Source organism: Spinacia oleracea, chromosome 4 (assembly GCF_020520425.1).
Source record: "Spinacia oleracea cultivar Varoflay chromosome 4, BTI_SOV_V1, whole genome shotgun sequence".
NCBI lineage: Eukaryota > Viridiplantae > Streptophyta > Magnoliopsida > Caryophyllales > Amaranthaceae > Spinacia > Spinacia oleracea.
The window spans coordinates 48,458,858-48,480,520 of record NC_079490.1 but is presented as its reverse complement, the minus strand read 5'-3'; the positions used below and the strand labels follow the sequence as shown (position 1 = coordinate 48,480,520).

Below are 21,663 nucleotides of genomic sequence, written 5' to 3'. Positions count from 1 at the left end.
TCGTAGATGTTGCCGGAAACGGAAACATGGTACGTGTCGGAAAATATTATCGGAAATGGAAATATTGCCAGAATCGGAAATATTGCCGGAAACGGAAATATTGTCAGAATCGGAAATATTACCGGAATCGGAAAATAATTCCGGAAACGGAAATATTAAATATTTGTTCGAAACGGAAATTAATTCCGGAATCGGAAATATTAAATATTGTTCGTATCGGAAATGAATTCCGGAATCGGAAAATTTAATCGGAAGCGCATCGTACGAATAAGCATCGGACGAGGCCTGCCGGACGAGGCCCAGCACGAAGCCAGGCCATCGCCCAGCAAGCCAAGCGCGCCGCACAAACAGCCACGCCAGGCCCAGCGCAAGGCCAGGCCCAGCAGGATGCGCGCAGCGCGCAGCGCGCACAGCGCGCACAGCACGCGCAGCGCACAGCGCGCACAGCGCGCACAGCACGCGCAGCGCGCGCGGGCGCTGAGTGGGCTGCTGCTCGCGCGCACGCATGGGGCCCATCGTGGCTGCCGTGCGTGTGTATGCAAGTGTTTGTGTTCATGCACGTTTCCTAAAACATGCAGAGTTCGGTTAATGATTAAATTCCTAATTCTATTTGATAAATTAATTAAATTAGAGTTATTGTAGGATTCTAGGTTTAATTAATTTGTATCTGAATAGGATTTCGATTCCCTTTCCATACCGCTATAAATATGAGGCTAGGGCTCACAATTTATAACACAAGTTTCAAAGTATTCAAAGTGAGTTTTTGAGAGAAAAATTCAGTCACACATTTGCCTATAAAGTGCCGAAAATAATAGTACCTTAAGGGCGATTCTAGTTGGTCAATCTTAAGGCGGATCCGGACGTGCTGTGGACTATCTACGGAGGAACGACACTTGGAGTCCTAAAGACTTGTTCTTGTTCGGTTCGGGCGCAGCTAGGGAAGGCACGCAACAAAGAGTATGCATCTAATCTATGCTAAATGATTATGTGTAAATAATATGTTTTCCTGGGTTTATGGTTTTTCCGCATGATTTATGAATTGTCATATGTATCATAACCTAACATATGCATCAAAGAAGGCAGTCAGTTCCTGCCAAGACAGGAGCAGCTGCGCATTCATGACTGGCATGGTGAACACTCGCTTTGTGTATATGCATCAACTATTACTTGTATATTCCTAACTTTAACCACAAAAAGGGTAACTTTGAAGCAAACATACATTATACCACAGAGAGTAACAATAAATTACCAAGCCCATTTCCATCAGACTCAACAACATTATACTACAACTTAACCATCAATCACAACAAGAAACACTAATAAATAAATTCAATTCAATTTCAATTAAGACAAAATCAAGCTCAATTCAAGCTCAAGAATGGCAAGAACAAAATAGCAGAATCAAAGACAACAAAAATCAATCAAAATCAACTAGTCATACTAATAGATCAACGATTTTTTACTAACAATCTATCAAAACAATAACTAAATCCTAAGATTTTGAATATATACCTAAATTCCCCAATCTATCAAAAAATATGTAAATTCAAAGAGGTTGAATACATACCTACACGATGATCCTATGTGAATTGGATTGAAGATCAATCGCATGAGGGATTCAAGCTCCAATTCGCAGAATTTTCCACTTTTTCTCATTCACAAATGCAGATTTTCGATCTTCCACCTCAATTTGGGCCTTCTCTTCTACTCCGCCTTTTCTCTCTCCTATTTCACAAGATGCTGCTCTATTATTTCGGTTTAATATGTGAAGTTCGCACGTGTGAATATTTGGTTTACGTTAATATTAACGTACACCCGTTGCGCGCAAGATCGATTGATTCCAAAATATGCTGAACCAAACACACCGTTAGTAATTTAATTTCAATTTGTCTACCTAGGCCAGGCCCAAATTTCTAGCACGGTTTCGAATATAGGGTATGCAAGTGTGAAATACAGAGTAACTGATATCTTCTTCAACCTATCTTCTTCAACCTAATTTCAGTTTTCTGGCGGAAAAACTTTCATACAATTAGCAAGTTTGCTTGGGAAACGTGAATATTAGATTGAAATCTCATTTCCTATTCGTTTCCGGGATGAATTCAGTTTCAAATACGTCTCTATTTTTCTGAACGGTTTTGGCGCGTTCCGAAACGCGTTTCCCGGTTTCCCCATTCCAGGACGTTTCGGAAACGGTACATCGTGAATTTTTTTGGCGTTTCCGTTCACCGTAGTTTGAAATTGATTTTTGAAATTGGTTTTTGTTTAGGTTCACAATTTCAAAAATGATGCAAGGAGAAGATGCCAATGATTTGGGTCGTCTTCAATCTATCATGCATACTATTGAATATGCTTGCAGCTCAATTCAGGTTTTCCCTCTATAACTACTTGGGAAACTAGTTCAGTCTAACAGTTCTGTATAACTTTTTAATATCTTTTTTCGCCTAATTTCTGTCAACCCGCATTTTTTCTTGATGTGTTTGAATTACCAATCGTTATGACCATCGATTGCAGCTCGTGATGCATAATATGGTTTTCGCCTAATTTTTGTCACCCCCATTTTGTTTGTCTACGTGTAAGTGTTTGCAGTATCAAATGTCACCGGCATTGGTGTAATTGACAGCTTTCTATAATCTGTTTTTATCGTTTTCGCCTAACTTGTTGTCACCCCATTTTGACTGTTCACTTGTTTGGAGTTCTAAATACCAATTCTTACGGACTTACAGGAATTGGTGTGAGTGTGCTATCAGCGGATCTTTATAGTTGTAATAGCATTTTCGCCTAATTTTGTCACCCTATTTTGTTTGTGCATCTGTTTGGAGTACCTATCGTCTTGGTCATTGATGTTTCATCTTTGAGTTTTGTTAGATGTGGAGAGGCAGAGCTCTTCACTATGTGTAGGTCTTACACTGAGATGAACAAAAATATCTTTGGGAATGTTTTGTCTTTTAAAATTGCGCCACCGCTAGTCTTGTATGAAGTGGTTTAACCTTCCCGGAATCTTCGGGAATGTTGGTCTTTTAAATTGTTTGGCTGGTATATTTTTTCGTCCTCCAACTATTCTTACTTGGTTACTGAAAATTCTCTCTTCATTTTATCCCCAAACTGAGAGAAGGATAACCAGACTGATCCTTGCCTTTAATTATGTAATTATTATTTGAGTGCCTAAGCTTATGTTATGTTATTATAGGCTAAATTGGAGCCTGGAATTATGCATGCAATTCTGCATTTCTCCTCTCCATTTCTAGTTTCTCAAGCGTTGCTGTTTGCTTGAACTGAGGATGTACATGCCCACACATGTTACAATATGTTTCTACTTTCTCCTGTTGCTGCTTTGTTCTATAGGATTTGATTATGATTCCCTCTTTTACCCCATCTCTTCAGATGCATGTAAATCCTGCTGCTGCCGAGGCTACCCTTTTGTCACTCAGTCAATCTCCTCAGCCTTATCAGGCGTGCAAATTTATTCTTGGTGAGCATAAGTTGTTGATATATTTATCTTTGGTTCCCTCCCCCCTCCGCCTCCGCCTCCAGCTTAATAGAAAGTAGTAATATTTCTTTCTTTATAGAGACTGGTTGTGATGCTTATTGGTGACTGAAGAAGGTCATTGTCTTGACAATTTTGTTGATTGGGAAAACTAATAGTTTGACAAGATATTGACCAAGTGTTCTCATACTGCGCCTGGTTACATCGTAGGACAAGTCAATTTAGTCCAAATTGCTTTACAACAATAAATGTCGAGTTTTCAATTTGGAAGTGTCTAACATGTACTTCATAGAGCATTATCTTGCTATACTGTATAGGACCTTGATTGGGTCTTATGTCTTTCTTGAAGTTTGTAATGCTCGTGCTTTCCCCATAGGTTTCTTTGCAAAACCAATGAGGGACAACATATGATCTAGTATATTGTTTACTTGAATTACATGAAGAAAATTTATATTTAAACTAGGTTAAATTGTTTTTACAACCTAAAAAAATTGATAAATTATATTTTACCACCTAAAAAAATAAAAATCGTCTTTTACCACCTAAAAATAAAATAAGAATTAATTTCTACCACCTCTTAACCGAAAATATGGACGAAAACGTTATGCGATCTCATTTCAATAATTATATTTTTTATTTCCTTCTCTTCTCCCACGATTATAAGCTACCATTTTCCCTTACTTCAAATTAATTCACATAATGTTTTCATCTATTTTGTAGTTAAGAGGTGGTAAAAGACAATTTTTATTTTATTTTTAGGTGGTAAAAAACAATTTATATATCTTTTAGGTGCTAAAAACCAATTTGTCAAATTTTTAGGTGGTAAAAAACAATTTAACCTTTAAACCATCCCAAATTTTGTTTATAAAATAAAAATAATCCCAAGTTGATTCACTCCTCGAATAATCCCAAGTTTCTATTTTGTCACATGTAAACTGATGATAGACAAAGTATAATTTTCCGTATTTTTCCATGAGATAAAAGTCAAAACCCTACAGCCACCCCCCCCCCCCCCCCCCCCCCCCTTTTTTTTCCCTGCTGTCCATCCTCTCAACCAGAAAAGGTTCTTTTTTCTATTAGTCTTTAACCAATGGAAGATCTACAATAAGTTATAATAATTCCACTTCAAATATTTTACAGGTTAAGATATAGATTAGTAAACTTCTTTTTGGATGTGACTCACAGCATAGGATCAACACAATGATTCTTTTAGGTTTGATCGCTTCAACGCTTCCCTTATTCATCAACATGTGAGCTTCTAGTTTTGATCAAGGCTAGGTGCAGTCATGGAATGAGTGTTATGACTTATGAGAGTTCTGAAGTTCCTTAGGGAAAAGTTGAAGTGTTAATTAAGGATATTTTCAGGGATCTCATGGAAAGAAAAGTCGTTCTTTTGATGGAGATTTTTTGCGCTGATCAGTAAATATTTTTAAGGCGTTGGAAGGTGAGTTTAAGAATGAGGTGGGGAAGGTGGTTTTGGAGGGAAAAGCATAATTTGAAGATAAATGTTTGATGGCAAAGAGAAGGGTATACTTATTTTTGTTATTTGTAGTAAATGGGAGGAGGAGTAGGAACTATGTTAAGGTGTTCAGCAGTGTTTTTGTGAGGTTGTCACCTATAATGAAAAAATGATGCCATTATTAGAGAAATTTTGTTATATTACAAGATTTTGTTATAGGCCTAGAATCAAGGAACTAATGGGAGGATGGTTTGAGAAATATTAGGAATATGATTTGCCTAGGGATAGTTTGGATTTGATTAAGGGTGACTTGGTGGCCATATTTATGAGTTTCATTAGACTGTTGTTATTGGAAGAAAACTGAACTCCGATATCAGCCTCTGTCTCTTGAAAAGAACTGGTTAAGTGAGTTTTTAGGTCATTTTGCTAACTAGTGATTAAAGATCTTCATGAAGGTGTTAGATAACTTGTTAGCGGATGTTCTTTTGAGTTTTAACACCATTTGGCATTGCCAGTATGTTATGTGGAGGGAGATAAAACTTTGATGGCAGCTTTTGTGGCCATTGAGGCTTATGGCTCATTATAAAGGAGTAAAGAGAGGGCTGCTAAGTTAGAATACTGAGAAGCCAATGATACTATGTGTTGGGATTTTCTTTACTTTGTGTTCGAGAGTTGAGAGGTACCTGTTTGTGGGTGATGCTGAATGATGGTTCTAGAGAGTGGTTTCTTCACCATAGCTTTATTGCAGAAACCTGATGTCATTTTTTAATCACCATTGTGGTAAGTGTGCCTGCATGGAGGAATTTGAAAGGGGTGTCTCAGAGGGTGCAATAGAGGAGTTTAAGGAGAAAGGGAGCGGATGAGATTATACTATTTTGTGTCTGGATGCTGTCCTTGATAAATTTTGAAGCTGCTCATGAATTTGCAGATTTGAGTTTGTTTCAGGACCAATCTCTTTAAATGTAGATTGGCAGGGATTAGTGTCCTTTATGCTATTGGGTAGCTTGCTGTGTAGTGGGTTTTGATGTCCCCCTTGGTTACTTGGGGTTGCCTCTTAGAAGAAATGTGAGGCGGGAGTGCATCAGGGAAGTTGTGATTGTGATATTTGGAAGAGATAGTAGTGTTGCCTGGTTGGAAGAAAGTTGATTGGGTCGTAGCATTAAATTCCTGCACCTAGTTTTATATCAATCAAATGTCTTTAATCTTGTTGTGTAGCTGGACTACTGCACATGTAGAGATTGACATCCATCCACCCCCAAATTCATATATAAAATCCTTCTTCAAGACTCAAAAATCATGTCAAGTTTACTTGATTTGGGTGATTGTTAAAACCTAAAAAGTAACATTAAACAGCCTTGGGTGTGGCTTTGTTAGCGACCATATTCTTAGCAACAATTTCAGTTTTTGTTTTTGGGGTCTAAACTTCCTTTTTCTCTTCATGCCAGAGAGTTCTCAAGTGGCAAATGCAAAATTTCAAGCTGCTGCTGCGATTCGAGATGCAGCTCTTAGAGAATGGGGGATCCTCACATCTGTGGATAAGGGAAGCTTAATTAGGTCAGATTTACTTTTTGGTCTTTAAATTTGATGACCTTGATAGTACTAGAGTTTGGAAAACGTTATTTAGAGTTTTGTCGTGCTTTTTGTAAATATTTTCCTATGTTAACTCTTGAAATTTTCAGTATTTGTATGGATATATCATGAGATGGGCGTGGTTACTTGACACCTCATTTTGGAACAGCAACACACAAGTTCTTCACTAATTGTCTGAGTTTTACACCTTCGTATATACCTTCTCAGACGCTAGCAGTCCAGTCTGTGCTACACAGCATTTCCACAGTTTGTTTATAAACATTTTTCTACAGTAGAATCTTCATTCACATTTCCCCCAAACAAGGACGAGTTATATAAGTTCAAGAACTCTAAGTGTGCTACTTTCAGTTTAGTCATGGGCCCGTGGCAATCAACTTTGCAATAAAGCCATAAACACAAGAGTGACACAACATACAGATGTCATGTTTAAAAAAAATCACAGCATCAATTTAGTCGTTTGAACTTATGGGTTGAAGCTAACTCAATTATTTTCCTGTACACATTGACGCGTTACTCCTCAGTTTGGTTGTTATGTAAAATATAACATGTTTGGTGCTGATTTTTGTATATCAAACATCTATCTCATGATGAAACATCTTGAGTAGACCTTGTTTACCATTGCACTTTTTCAGATGAATAAGGTGGTCTTTGTTTCACTTACTTATTTCTCTGTTCATCCAGTTTCTGTTTGTGCTTTGTCATGCAACATGCAAGTTCATCTGAAGGTTATGTTCAAGCAAAGATTTCGTCTGTGGCTGCTCAGTTATTGAAAAGAGGCTGGTAAGTTCAAAGATCTATGATTTCTGAAATTTGATAGAATCCTAATTATTTCTTCTTGCTATTCACAAAGTTGGACATGATATTCATGCTTATTTCCTGTTACTGTATCATCCTAGCAGGAGTAGCAGCTAATTGGTATGAGTCCCCGTCTTAGTTAATTCGTGAACGCCTGTCTTTTATCATACATGCTTTGTCATGTAGTTAGACAACAAGGTGTTTATATACTACAGAGTAGTATCTAGTTATGCGTCAAGGGATGAGCTTGGTTGAATGATGAGGAAAAGGTCTTGTTGCTGGGTATAGGGCATACACAAGCATAAGGTCGTGTTTAGTTCAACCTATTTTAACTTATTTCGGACAAAATAAATTAAGATAAGTTCAAATGAGTTAAGATAAGTTTAGACGAAATAAGTTCAGATAATTTTGTTTTGAGAGACAAAATAAGTTCCACAAAATAAGACGGTTTTTCAGACATGACAACCAATGTTACCCGGAATGTGGAATGGTGCCATGCTCTACGAACCGGGTTCGGTTGTTTCGGTATGCTACGGTACGCGGCGCCTATCCGGTTCGGTGAACGCTGCGAACCGGATCACCAGATCCATAAACAAAATAACGAAGGTGGTTTCTCTTTGTCGCCGAAGAAAATGCTTAACCGTGGAGAGAGAGGAGGAGAGAGAATATGGCGGAAAAAAAGATGTTGTCGGCTAGTTTCTTAATTTCTTTAACTTTCTCTAGGTTCTTTGGATTTTCACTTTTCTTTGTTTTGTAGTCAAAGAGGTAAAAGTGTGGTCCTTCTAGAAGCCACATGGCTTTTCTCTCTTCTTTTTCTTTTCAAATTTAATATAGCGGCTTCACACTAAAATGACTACTTTCTCCTCCTTAAAGTATTGGACTTTCATTTTATTTGTTATTATACTGCTAGACATCTCCCTTCTCCTCCCAAAAGATCGAAGTATTAGTAATTTAGTAGTATATCGACCATTAAAGTCAACCCAAAAAAATAACAATAAAAAAGGAACCCATTGTTCCATGAACTCTAGAGGTAGTGTTCCGCGTTCCTGTGTCACGTTCCCCTCCAACCCGTATGCCATGTAACTTTGGTTCAGACAAAATAAGTTTAGATAGTTTCAGATAACTTAAGATAAGTTCTGACAAAATAATTTGAACCATACAGAGTAAATCTAACTATACCGGTTTTACTAGTTTTTTAATAATAAAGATTTCTACTTCAATGGCACAAGGAAAACCCCAATCATACTAAGAAAGGAGTATAGAAACAAAAAAACAATGCATGGTTTGCTAATGAAAAGTGAGTCGTTAAAGATAGACTTGTCTATGTCATGGTTATCTAGTTTGCCCCCATCCTCGAAAGCAGCCTGCTTTTGGTTTATCTGCATTAGAAAACACCATGGTACGCGAGCGGGAACAACTGACCTAGCTTATTATTCTATAGTAGTTTTTTTCATGTCTTCGTTTGAATGATTAATTGCGAGGATAGGAACAACAATTCAAGAAAATTTTGATCTAGGGTCTGAGTTGCAAAACCTTTAATTTGCCAAACTTTTTTGTTGAAAGTCGTGTCTTCTGTTGAGAGGTAGATTTGTGCCTAGTCATGTGAGTTTCGGTGGCAGCTATCTCACATGTGATCTTCTCTAAGGCATGGTGACTTGTTTCTTTGGTTATCCGATTTTGTCCACTTCTCTTTCTTTCTCTTACTTTGGTGGTTGAAAGAAGGGGCATTAGATGTCCGAAAGTGCAAACACACGTGGATAATAGTAAGAGTGAGCGCGCACGTGTGAACTCATGTGGACAAGAGTTATCACTCACATTGATTCAGAGTTATCACTCACATGGATTAAGACATTTAAGAGTGAGCACTTTATTACTCTTTCCTATTCTTTGAAGTTTGCATTGATTTTTGCGTAAGCGATTTTCTTTTGCCTTTATCTAAGTTATTGCCCTTTGACCATTCCTATGCATTTTGTAGCTTTTTCCCTTTCTTACACTTCAAGACTAGTGGTGGTACTAGTAACGGTTCAATGGGTTCAAGTTCAACTGAACCCTTATTAGATAGGAAAAAGATCTGATAGGTTAGTTCTTTTTTTAAAAAACCAAAAAAACTAATTTAAATACAACTAAAAGCAAGAACACATCTCAAATATACCAAGCATTCCTGTGGGTTTTACTTCAATTTGTTACCCAAAGGGCCAGACCCTGAATTCACTAGTTTTTAAGAGAAGTTACAAATTATATACTTTTGCAAGAACATTTTTGCTCACTAAAGCTATAACCAATTGCTGATGGATCAGTGGGTCCGCTGGATTTACATCCCATTCATGTTCAAGTGGTATATTTCTTTTCTTCTTGTTTTGGTTGGATAAATTTTTCTAGTACCTTCCACTTTAGTTTCACAACTTGAACAAAAAAATCAAGTAGCAATAGTTTATTCATTATTTCTTTAAAATCATTTCTATATATTAAATCACTTTTAAAATATATAAATTCTTTAATCCTACTTCCTCTATTCTTTTTTACTTGGTGCAATTCTTTTATCAAACTTGCCAATGTAATATTTCAATCATTAATATCTTTCATTTTTAATGGGTTGAAATTATAAAAGATATTATAAATCTATATATTGAGACAATTATAACAAGACCCCACCCAACTACATTTTTTTCTTAAGTGTAAATCACAATTGATAGTCAAAATAGATTATATGAACAATGTCAAAAGTCAAAATGTGTCAACTAAAAAAAGAATGGAGTAAGTATAATATTTTTTTGCCGATTTTAAGTATGATATGAATAGTGTCAAAAGTCAAAATGCGTCAACTAAAAAAGAAAGGAGTAAGTATGATATGTTTTGCCGATTTTAATGTAATTTCAGCATCATATCAAGTTTTTTGGGTGTAAAATTGGATTTTGGACTATAAATTATGTTGCTAGATTTTTATGTATCAAAAATATCTTTTAATATTTTGCACGAATTCCCTGGTACTGCCACTGCTCAAGACGTACCAAGATATTATTATTTTAACTAGAAAATTGGTTAAAAGAGCTGAAGTGTTCGAAGTTTGACCCCCCCCCACCCCTCGATACAGTAAAGTACTTCCTCCGTTTTTTTACTTGCACCATTTGGGTTGAACGCAAAGATTAAGAAAAAATGTAAATATCAAAATTGCCCATATGATAACAAACAGAAGAGGGAAAAGGTTAGGTAACAATGGTAAATGTGAAATGTGAGTAAGGGTAAAGTGGGTAGTGTGTGAAATTGTGAACACACCAAATAGCATGTAAAAACATACCATAGAAGGAAATGGTGCAATTAATATGCAACTTCCATAAAAGAAAAATGAGGCAAGTAAAAATATCAGAGGAAGTATGAAGTATTAAATTTTTGAAAAACTGACGTAACCCGTCCTAATTATGGTCGGTCTTCTTTAAAAGGTCTTAACCTTTTGATTATTCAAGTGCGTTTCCAACTTTTTGGGGTCTCAATTTTCATTGGGCTTCGTAACTTACACCCTGCTAAACAAGTTCTTTTTTCCTTTTGTTTTTTCTTTCCCTCCTACGTGGTACAATATCATTGGTTGTTTCATTTTTGAACTTAAATGGAAATAAATAAATAAAAATCAAGTCCCTCACTGGAATTTGACTTTTTTTTATCTCCAATTCAGAATTTTTGAACGAGGGAATAAAATTTTAAATTTGGCGAGAGGCATAATTTTATTTTTTTTGAGTTTGGACCAGGGCTTAAGGTTTTTTAATCTCGACCAGGGTTTCTTTTTTTTTTTAATTGCAATGAGGGGCATGATTTTTTATTTTTTTTTTCTAATCAAGGGCTTTTTTTTTTTTTTGAATTTTGACATGGTGTTTTAATTATTTATAAAAAAACCCGGAGCTTTTTTTTTGTCCCGATCAGGGGCCTGATTTTTAAAAATAAAAATAAAAACTTAATTTTTAAGTTTTTTAAATTAAATTTTTTAATTTTTAATAAATAATTAAAAATAAAAATTATTATTATTTTTAGAATAAACGACCAACGTAAACCTGTAACATGGCATAATTAACCGGTTTAGGAGGCTATTTTTGTCGAAGACCGTTTAAAGTTGACACCTCCCAAATTCGGGACCGCCCTGGATTAATTCAAAAGTTGAGACCTTTTAAAGAAGACCGACCATATTTGGGCCGCTGGCGTTAAATTTTCAACTTTTTTTGAATGAAACTAAATTTATATACGGAACTTTTATTTTCCAGTGCATAATATTGTTGTAAATTTTGTATAATATATGATACAAATGGGTAATTTAATAAATAACGCTCATTTTCATCATCATTTCTCCTCTCAGAATTATATGGTATAGTTAATCAGCAAATCTTCTAGAAAACAATTACGAACCATGATCTCGGCAACGTGTGCCAAAAAGTCCATCAATGGCAAAGTAGGCCAATTGTCAAATTGCATTCCCCATGTGCTAGAATGTTCAGTGAACTAGGTGGAAGTGGGCCGCCTTACTAGCCTATGTGCGATTCCTTTTGACTAAAGCAGGGTCGCTATTCGTTATGTAATAAATCAGTATATGGTAGTGTTGCATTCGTGCTCATTTTGTTTGTTGACTTTTTTCTGTTTTAGTTTGGTGGTTCGCTCTTATGATTATAATGGTGGTTGAGTTACTGCAGGAGACATCTCATGGAAGTGGCATCAAGTGCCATTGCATGAATTGTGAATCGTCTAAATCAGTCTATCAACTCTTCTTTAACATTCAAGTGGTTTAATATGTTTAGTATAAAGGTGATCTGCATGGGTTTTTTACATTAATACATAACATTTAGAAAATGTACATTCCAACACCCTCTTCTCTTTTCCAAATGCTTTTGTTAGAGATTTTTTCCTGATAGCACCGTATAGATTAGCACCATATCCTTTTTATTTTATTTTGTTTGGAGGCACGTAAACACTTGGATAAAAAGGAACTCATTGATTGAGAGAGTGGATTTGGGCTAGACGGTGTATGATCAATTGATTTTTTAGGTGGGTTTATGAAGGCCAGCTGACCTGCCAAGTAAGAAGTTAATCTTTTATGGTGTTCTCCACCTTGGAGTTGTCCAAACACGCCCAAAGGTAGGTGAAGAACTAAAGATAGGTGTTGGAGGAGCCTTAGTTCTCCATGTAGCTTCAGTTTCAATTCATCAATGTCCACCTAATAGGTAGGTCATTGGTATTTTCCTTTTCTGATTCTTAAATAGTGGTGTTATGGCAAGAAAATCTGTGGAACAGCTATGGCAATCCCATTTGAAGGTAGAGTAGGAATGTTTATGATGTCAAGGTATTGAGGAGGGTAGTATTCTGTCAAATTGCTATTTTTCATTCCCACTGCTATGGCTGCAAAGTACAACATATCATCTGTAAGGTGCTGCAGTCGCGTACCTTGTTGTTGTGATCTTTCATTTTTGTAACTTCAGTAAGGTGCCTTAAAAATTCCATTGATTTTGTAGATTCCCTTTAGTCTATCTAAGAAATTAGTTACCGAAACCTTCCTGATATTAAGCTGGACTTTCTCCGCTGCTCGTTCCTTTTCCATTGAGAATGCACCATCAACCTTGAAAGGACAACCTTCTTCCTTATACTAACAAAGTAGTAGCAATTAGTGACTGCACGCACAACCTACCAACCAGATGATGGAGGAGGATTTCCGGGGAAGCTGGGAGTAAGAATGTAATCAGTTTAGTGCCACTAAGCACAGGCATACAGAGGAAAGAGGGGAGAGCGTCTGGAAAAGTGAATTGGGAAAAACAGAGATCCACCACCACAGTGTGACAGATTGCCCCTTTACGCCATAAACAATTGGAAGGATTTTCTGGTGAACGGAATTATACACAGTAGATAATTTGGTGAGAAATGTTCAGCAACAGAAATTACCATGAACTTGAATTTGCCAGCAGAAGAAGAATAAGGGGGCCTATAAAGCAACCAAGTCCGAGGAACAGAGTAGGTTGTGCAAAAGGAGTCAATCAGCTTGAATTGGGGATGTGAGTTGTTTAGTTTTAAATTGCTTGTGAGGTAGAAGGTAGAGTGCCTGCTATTAAGTTTATTAAGGATGTTAATTAATAATAAGCAGAAGCTTGTGTTCCATTGTTTAGCCTATTGGCCATATATGCTAGCTCTTTCTAAGGGATCTAAGTACTCAACTGAAGTACTTTTGTGGTTGTGATGTTAAGTCCAATTTTAATATTTTTGGATTAAAAATTAAAAGAAAAATGTTGTGTGTGCAGGTTAGAGTTTGTAGCTTCTGAGAAGGAGGCGTTTCTTTTTCAGGTACAAAATACTGTTTCTCATCAAAATAACACTTGTGCCTTTTACTTCCAAGAGTTTTTTCATATACGTTCTTTAAGATCGATTTGGATTCTTCAATATCTATTCCTTTATGTATATGCATTCTTCAATATTAAAAGTGTTAGCTTTTAAAAAGAACTGATACATTCTCTAATTATTCATCTTTCAAGCTTTTAACTGTTACAGCCATGTGAATCACTTCAAGTGGCTTTTACCTTTCTTTGTGTCTCATATACTTAATATAAACAGAACATACATAGTGCAGATTAGTTTAATCACTTAAATACATTTTTATTTGGTGTTTCATAATTAGAAATTGCACTTAAGCATTGTATGATTCTGTTTTAGTTTTCTGTGTGTTAAAGTTAACTTGATTGATGGCATGCCTATCATTGTGTAGAGAGAGAATGAGTTTCAGATATATGTCTTGTACACCATGATTGCTTGGTGTTCAGTGAAGACGTTTTCCACCCCTAGTTAGAATTTAGTTGGCATTTATCAGAACTTCATCACAGAAGAGTTGTTGAAGTGATTACATGTGTGAGCTGCCAACCAACTGTTACTCTCTATGTATTCACTTGGAAACATGAGAAACATATGATAACCCTTGGATTGAATTGTTGCTATTTGAAGCACTATGGTCTGTTTTCTAATAGTTAATGATTTATTTGGTATGCTCTTAATGATCTATTTTGAGACGTTCGAAGGTTTTTGTGTTCCTTTTAAGTTTTTTCAACGCGGAATTTTTTTACCGAACTATATTTGCTCTTGGAAGCACAATGCACGCGGTGCTTCTGCCTCTTAGTACCATGTAATTTAAAAGAAAAAGATAGTAACAAACTCCTTTCCTCATGTGATCATATCCTACTTATGGAACAAATATTCATTGCCAGTTAATGCTAATGTCAGCCTCTAATATAAAAAAATTTGACTCATATTTTTGTCCCTTCTTTTATTTCGAATAATTTTTGACTTATCAATCTGTTTGAGTTATGTAATATATATTTATGCTACAGCTTTCGGTTATTACTTGCATGGTTGCAATCTTGTATAGGAGTCCAATAATTGAATTTTTTTTGGTATTATTTTCTTACAAGAATTACTGGAAATTTGATAACAATAATCCCACATTCCCTCCTCTTCTCCTCGAAATATTCCACTTTTCTCCTTAAAACATTACACCTTTTTTATTACTCCCTCCGTATATTTTTAGGAGTTACATTTCCCATTTCCAGCCGTATTTTTTTAGGAGTTGTACTTCCCTTTCAAGGAAACTTCTATATTGAAATATTACATCTCTCTCCTCTCATGGTCCCCACTCCCCATTAAATAAAATTTTCTCTCTCCCATGGTCCCCAATTCCCAACACATACTCACATCATCTCTTCTCACAATAAATTATTTACCCACTATCACATATTTACACAAAGAATTAACACATCCACCCACTTGCATCATATTATAAGGAAATCAACTCTAGAATTCTGTGCCAGTCAAAGTGTAATTCCTCAAAAGTATGGAGGGAGTAGCTAGGAAAAAAACTGAAGATTAGTCGGTGTTTTCTCAAATTGGTCCTTGGTGACTTTTGGCTTGATATACTGTAAATGTTCATTTTCTTTTGTTCCCAACTATCCTCCCTTGTTCCCCTTCCCCTCCCTAATTCCCAGCCTTTGAATTCAGTTCTATGCCCTAGTCGACGGTTTCAAACAAGCACAACCTTTGAATCAGAGGATCTTTTCTGGACTCAGATTCTATCGAATCTGAGGGTCCAATGTTCATGAGTACTTCATTATCTTGTACTTCAGTGTTCGTGACTGTTTCATTATCTTGTACTTCAATGTTCACAGAACCATTCGTATATACAAGCATCTTATCCCCTTGACCTTGATGCAGATCACATGTAATTCTAGGTTACGTTAATGTATGTACAGAACTTCAGACTCCCTAATGAAGGGTAAACATATGGCCACATTGTAATGTCCCACCTTGAGAGAGAGAGGGAGGGAGAGGGAGAGGGAGAGTGGGGGAGAGAGAGAGAGAGGGGGGGGGGGGAGGGAGGGGGTGGCTGTTGGCACCTTGATGGTGTTGTTGGGATGTTCCGATCGCTAGTGGCTACGGTGCTGTGGGGATCTGGGGAGAGAGAGAGAGGGAGGTAGATGTTGGCACCTTGGTATTGTTGCTGGGATGTTCCGATCGCTAGTGGCTATGGTGCTGTGGGGACCTAGGCTGTATGGGGAGCTTTGTCGGTGGAAAAGGAGTGGTAGGGAGGGGAAGGGCAAGGTCTGAGTGCTAGATAAAAAGAGAGAATTTCTGGCGTCATCGTGATATCAGCTTTAATGGTTGTAGTTGAATGTGCTGGAATATCTTGCTGGTATGTGTACATATCTGTTAGCTGCCTCACCTTTATAAAACTAAACTGGGCCCTTTAAGGTGGGGGGTGGGATCAGCATTTAATAGCATGGTAAAATAATTTGTTTTTATTGTGGTCTCTTTTTTGGCTTTAGTTTCACAAAAGGGATTGCAGCCCCAACTACTGTTGTTTGTGGTCTGCTGTGTCATTTTTGTGTTTACTGTGTGGCTTTCCAATTACTCCATTTATCTACCCATGTCATTTTTGACTTTGAATTTGCAGATAAAGCAGGCAATTACTGGCTGTCATGGCGTGGATGTGCAATTCACTGGAATAAATTTCCTTGAATCTCTGGTACTTCTTGCTATTTTACCTATCATTTTCTATTCTTTTTCCTTGGCCTTCTTTTGAGGAAAGGCACTATTACCTGGTATACAATATGATTATAGTTTCTTTTCAGGTATCTGAATTTTCTCCTTCCACTTCAACTGCTATGGGCCTTCCTAGAGAGTTCCATGAGCAGTGCAGGATGTCACTGGAGGTGGACTACCTAAAGGTTGACGTCATTCTATTATTTGAATATTTTTGTCTTTTCTGTACTTTACACACACAAACACATGCACACATACATACAGAAACAGACGTGTGAGTATACAACCATATAACACACCGATGTCTGCATATAGGGTCAAATCAGAAGAGTGAGAAGGGGTATTTGCCATTTTTTTGAAACCTGAGGGCTGAGATAAGATTCTTACTGAGGGGATATATTTATTAATAACACAACTAGTTATATAAGAGGCAAGAGTACTTATTGTCTTCATTCTGGGAAGGTAAAAGTATGCAAAAGCCTCTCTCTTGTCTTTCCCTTCCTCCTATGGGAAATATTTCCCTTTAAGCTATCTGGTGTCAGGGTGTCGGTGTTTCCAATTTCTTCCATCTTTTTGGAAATTTCAAAATTTGCTGCACCAATTTTCTCTTTTTTTTCTTTGGAGTTTCTAACCCACCAGATCTCTTATCGTCGAGTCCAGTTATAGATTTTCTGCACATTCTGGTAGCAAAGTTGTTGGAATGAAAAGGAATATTTACATCTTAGGAAATGAAGAGCAGAGATCTGAGATCTGATCCAAAAGGGGAGAATACCACGAGAAAGAAAACAGGCATGGGACAAACCCACATTCCATTGTAGCATATCCAGAATAATCAAATTAATCTTGGAAATGTGTTACGAACCCATATCAAGCATGAAATATGTATTATTGCAGAGATATAACCCTAATTAAACTTTGTTACAAAATTAAAATACAGTTGTCCAGTAAACAAAATACTTAAAGAATTAGGAATTTAAAGATAATAAAGCACCAGTTGAATATTGTAAAACCCTAATTGCACAATGTGATCCTATAATTGTCTTTGTCATTTGGTAGAATACCGGGTTTAATGAAGGATATGGCCCAACGAGCATCATTTAGTCTCTAGCATAGAAAAAAACGTGGATGCGGTCGCGTTCGCGGTAACGGTCGCTTTCGCGGTAACGGTCGCGTTGTCGCGGAAACCGCTTGTAACGGAAGAATATAACGGATCGCGGCTGACGCGGTTTGAATTTTTAAAAAGAACCACATTAGCATGTCTAAGCCTTATTATTACATTTTAAGTCTAAAAAGTATTATGTCACACAATATAACCAAATCTATCCTAATATGAGTGAGTATTATATTCTGTTAACAAATAAACACTCGAAATATCATATTTCATAAACCACATAACTAATTACAAAAATATTTTTGGTCAATTTGTGTTAAAGAACGGTGTAACGGAGAAAAAAAACGTCTAACGCGGCGAGTCACTGTTACGTAACGGACGACGCTGGGAGAATGCCGTGATTTTTGTCAAACCGTAACGTAACGGGGTTTTGCGGAACGAAAAATCCAGATTAGGTTACAGAATGGCCGTTACGTAATGGAACGGCCGAGTTTTAATTCCATGGTCTCTAGCCTAGCTTGAGAGTTTATGAACTGCTTGCCAACTAAGATATTGTGGTGGAGAATGAGGGAGGAGAGAAGGGAGAAGAAAAAGAGGAAGTGGAGCTTTTGGGGTTTGAGTGGAGCAACTTATTTTGCTGGAAGGTGTGATGAGTAATCACCGGAAATCATATTTTTCATTGTAGGAGGAGGGCGATTGAATGCATTGAAGGCTTGAATTATCATTGATAGGAATAGGACATGTGGATGTGGGGCAACTTATTTGCTGAAAATTTGATGATTGTTTTCCAGAAATTACATTTGTGATTTTTCAATGATGGGAGGACAAAGATGGAATGTGTTGAAGGCTTGTATCGAAGAGATGATAATTTACAATATTTGAGCGGAAATGCCAAGGACTGTAAAAATATAATCCAAGCTGCTTAATAGTTCAGATCTGATGGCTAGGAATCCTTATCAGTTATAATTCTTCTCACATGTTGGGTCATACATACATACGTATACGCTATAATGTTACTTAGATTCTTCATTCCACTTCATCCTAGAATCTGATTTTCGTACGCCAACATGGATTTGGAAATCTTATTCCATTTTGGACCAAGAATATGTAAGATATTATAGATTAAGTCAGATGCCTAGATACATGTATCTGACACTAGCCGCCTTGTCTAAGCAACATATCATACATATAAACAAAGACACTCAGACATATATGTTTTCTCATGCACACATGCTTCTGTAATGGACCATACAGGCAGCATCCGTACAACTAGGCCACCCATCCATCTGGTCTACAAAAGGAAGCACAGAAAGAAACAAGAAGAATCAGCAGCAGACTCACAGGAGACACACCAAGGCAAACAACAGTAGATGGGTGCAAGGGAAGGACCGTTGGCAGCAAGCAGACAAAAGGAGTAGTTAATGTAGTAATTAATGCAATGTACTTGAGGAATACTTAGAGTATAAAAGTAAGAGAAGAAGAGAGAGGAGGGCATTGTATTTTGAGAGTGAAAAGTAGAGACTTGTAACCTCAAGTTACTGTGAGATTGGTAGCCTCAAGCTACTGTGTTACTCTCAATTATCAATCAAACTTGCACTTTCCCCTATTCTCTTGTGTGTGTATCTGAATTGTTGTGACAGGAACTGCGAGTGTCTTGCACTTGGTATCAGAGCGGTACGATCTCGGGGAACACGAGAGGTCGGAAACCATGGTGCTTCCAAACTCCCAACGATTCGAGGCGCTGGAATCTGGTCTGGAAGAAGTTAACCGGCGAATTGGGGGCATGGAGAACAGTATCCAACAGATCTTGGCAGAGAGTATGGAAGTTTTCCAGAACACCTTGGCCGAAAAACTCATGGCTAAGAGTTTGGAGCAGGTAGACACCGCAACTCGTCGCCTAGAAGGGAAGCTTGACGGTTTCAGGGAGGATCAGAATTCTCAAATGGAGTTGATTAAGAAGAATCAGGAGAAATTCCAGGATGACATTAAGGCTCTATTGACTCACCGACCTAACACAGGCCCCACCCCAAATGGCCAAGGAGAAGACGGGTACTCGGAGAATCATCCAAGCAACCAGTACAGGTCTAAAGAGAACGGTGGCAGGAATGGCCACTGGAAGTACCGGAAGTTGGACATGCCCCTCTTTGAAGGAGTCGACCCGGACGGGTGGATATTACGGGGCGAGAAGTACTTTGACTTCTATAAGCTTTCAGAGGAAGAGAAGCTGAACGCGGCGGTTGTGTCCATGGAGGGTGATGCCTTGCGGTGGTTCTCGTTCGAATCCCGGAGAAACCCGATACGGTCTTGGGTGGAGCTTAAGAATCGGGTGTTACTGAAATACCGACCCACCAACGCCGGCTCGCTGCACGAACAGTGGTTGGCCACCAGCCAGACCACCACCGTGGCTGACTATACTCGACGGTACATTGAGTTAGCCTCACCTTTGGAGGACGTGCCAGATAGCATCTTGATCGGGCAGTATGTGAATGGGTTGAAAGATGAGGTGAAGGCGGAGGTACGGATGTTCAAGCCCTACACCTTAACCGACACCATGGATCTCGCCGCTAAGGTAGAGGAGAGAAATCGGGTAAACAAGATGGGGTATGGAGTCACCCGAACAGGTCAGTTTTCTTATTTTAACAAAAGCCCCATCAGCCCACAAAGCAACCCCAAACCAGCCCAACCCCAAACACATAGCCTGACCCAAAACCATTATAACCCAAACAGCAACCCATATTACCCAACCTCCAAAATAACCCAGAAACCCATTTCTTCAACAGGATCTCACGGCTCAAACACAACGTTCACCAACCACCCACCCAGGTCAACCACTTCGACTTCTCGATTTTCCGGCGATGTGAAGCGGTTGACTGAGCGCGAGTTGCTCGAGAAGAAGGCAAAAGGCCTCTGTTTTCGCTGTGATGAGAGATGGGGAGTGAACCACCAATGCAAGAAGAGAGAGATGAGTGTATTGTTGGTGGACGACGGCGATGAGGAGGACGGCGGCGAAGGCGAATTTCAGTCGCTCGAAGTGCCGGTCGACGAGGAACTGCCGACCACTCTTTCGATCAACTCAATTGTGGGATTGACTAACCCCAAGACACTCAAATTGACCGGAAAGATAGGCGAAGGGGAGGTGGTGGTCATGATTGACCCGGGAGCGACCCATAACTTTATTTCCCTCCGGGCGGTGGAGAAGTTGGGAGTGCCAGTGATGGATTCCGTCGGGTTCGGCGTTTCCTTGGGGAACGGGGAGGCAGTCAAAGGGAAAGGGGTGTGCAGAGGGGTTCATTTGGTGTTGGACGGCGAGATACAGCTGCAGGAGGACTTCCTACCACTGGAATTAGGGAACTCCGATGTCATTCTCGGCATTCAATGGCTCGAAAAACTCGGCCCAGTGGTTACGGACTGGAGGACGCAGATCATGAAGTATGATGTTAGGGGTCGCACCGTTACCCTCCGGGGAGACCCCTCCTTGGCACGAACTAAGATATCTCTTAAAGCCATGATCAAGGTGATTCGTAGAGAAGGGGGTGGAATCTTGGTGGAGTGTAATCAGATGGAGGGCAGGGGTGAGTTCACAGAAGCAGGGGAAGGGAGAACGGAGGAACCGCCGGGGTTTTTGCAGGAGTTGCTACTGGAATTCCAGCAGGTATTCGCACACCCAACAGGCCTCCCACCACAACGTGGACACGAGCACGCCATAGTCTTGAAGGAGGGTAGCAACCCGGTAGGGGTGAGACCTTATAGATATCCCCAAGTACAAAAAGATGAGATTGAGAAACTGATTCGAGAGATGATGGAGGCCGGAATAATTAGACCCTCAACCAGCCCATTTTCCAGCCCGGTCTTGTTAGTAAAGAAGAAAGACGGGTCGTGGAGGTTTTGTGTGGATTACCGGGCTCTCAACAAAGAAACCGTGCCGGACAAGTACCCAATCCCGGTCATTGACGAATTGCTTGACGAGCTTCATGGGGCCCAAGTGTTCTCGAAGCTAGACCTCCGCGCGGGGTATCATCAGATTTTGGTTAAACCCGAAGATGTCCATAAAACGGCCTTCCGCACTCATGAGGGTCACTACGAGTTTTTAGTAATGCCGTTTGGGCTCACTAATGCTCCGGCCACCTTCCAATCTTTAATGAACGAGGTATTCCGTGCTTATTTAAGAAAATTTGTGCT

At 38.6% G+C, this 21,663-nt stretch overlaps 1 protein-coding gene across 6 annotated transcripts in view; it reads left to right on the top strand.

Annotated features, from left to right (window-relative positions):
• The first annotated feature begins 1,944 nt into the window (after positions 1–1,944).
• The window catches only part of LOC110802649 (uncharacterized), a 64,168-nt gene continuing 44,449 nt past the window's right edge, over positions 1,945–21,663 (top strand). For 2 of the 6 annotated variants that reach the window (XM_056843503.1, XM_022008083.2), the window contains exons 1-8: positions 1,947–2,192; positions 2,267–2,366; positions 3,382–3,469; positions 6,389–6,497; positions 7,215–7,313; positions 13,592–13,634; positions 16,285–16,356; positions 16,463–16,558. In XM_056843503.1, coding sequence (XP_056699481.1) covers positions 2,283–2,366; positions 3,382–3,469; positions 6,389–6,497; positions 7,215–7,313; positions 13,592–13,634; positions 16,285–16,356; positions 16,463–16,558 — 591 coding nt within the window. In that variant the 5' untranslated portion in view covers positions 1,947–2,192; positions 2,267–2,282. Of the gene's footprint in view, positions 2,193–2,266; positions 2,367–3,381; positions 3,470–6,388; positions 6,498–7,214; positions 7,314–13,591; positions 13,635–16,284; positions 16,357–16,462; positions 16,559–21,663 lie in introns of those variants that run through there. The other 4 variants (XM_022008084.2, XM_022008082.2, XM_056843504.1 and 1 more) reach the window with 3 other exon arrangements.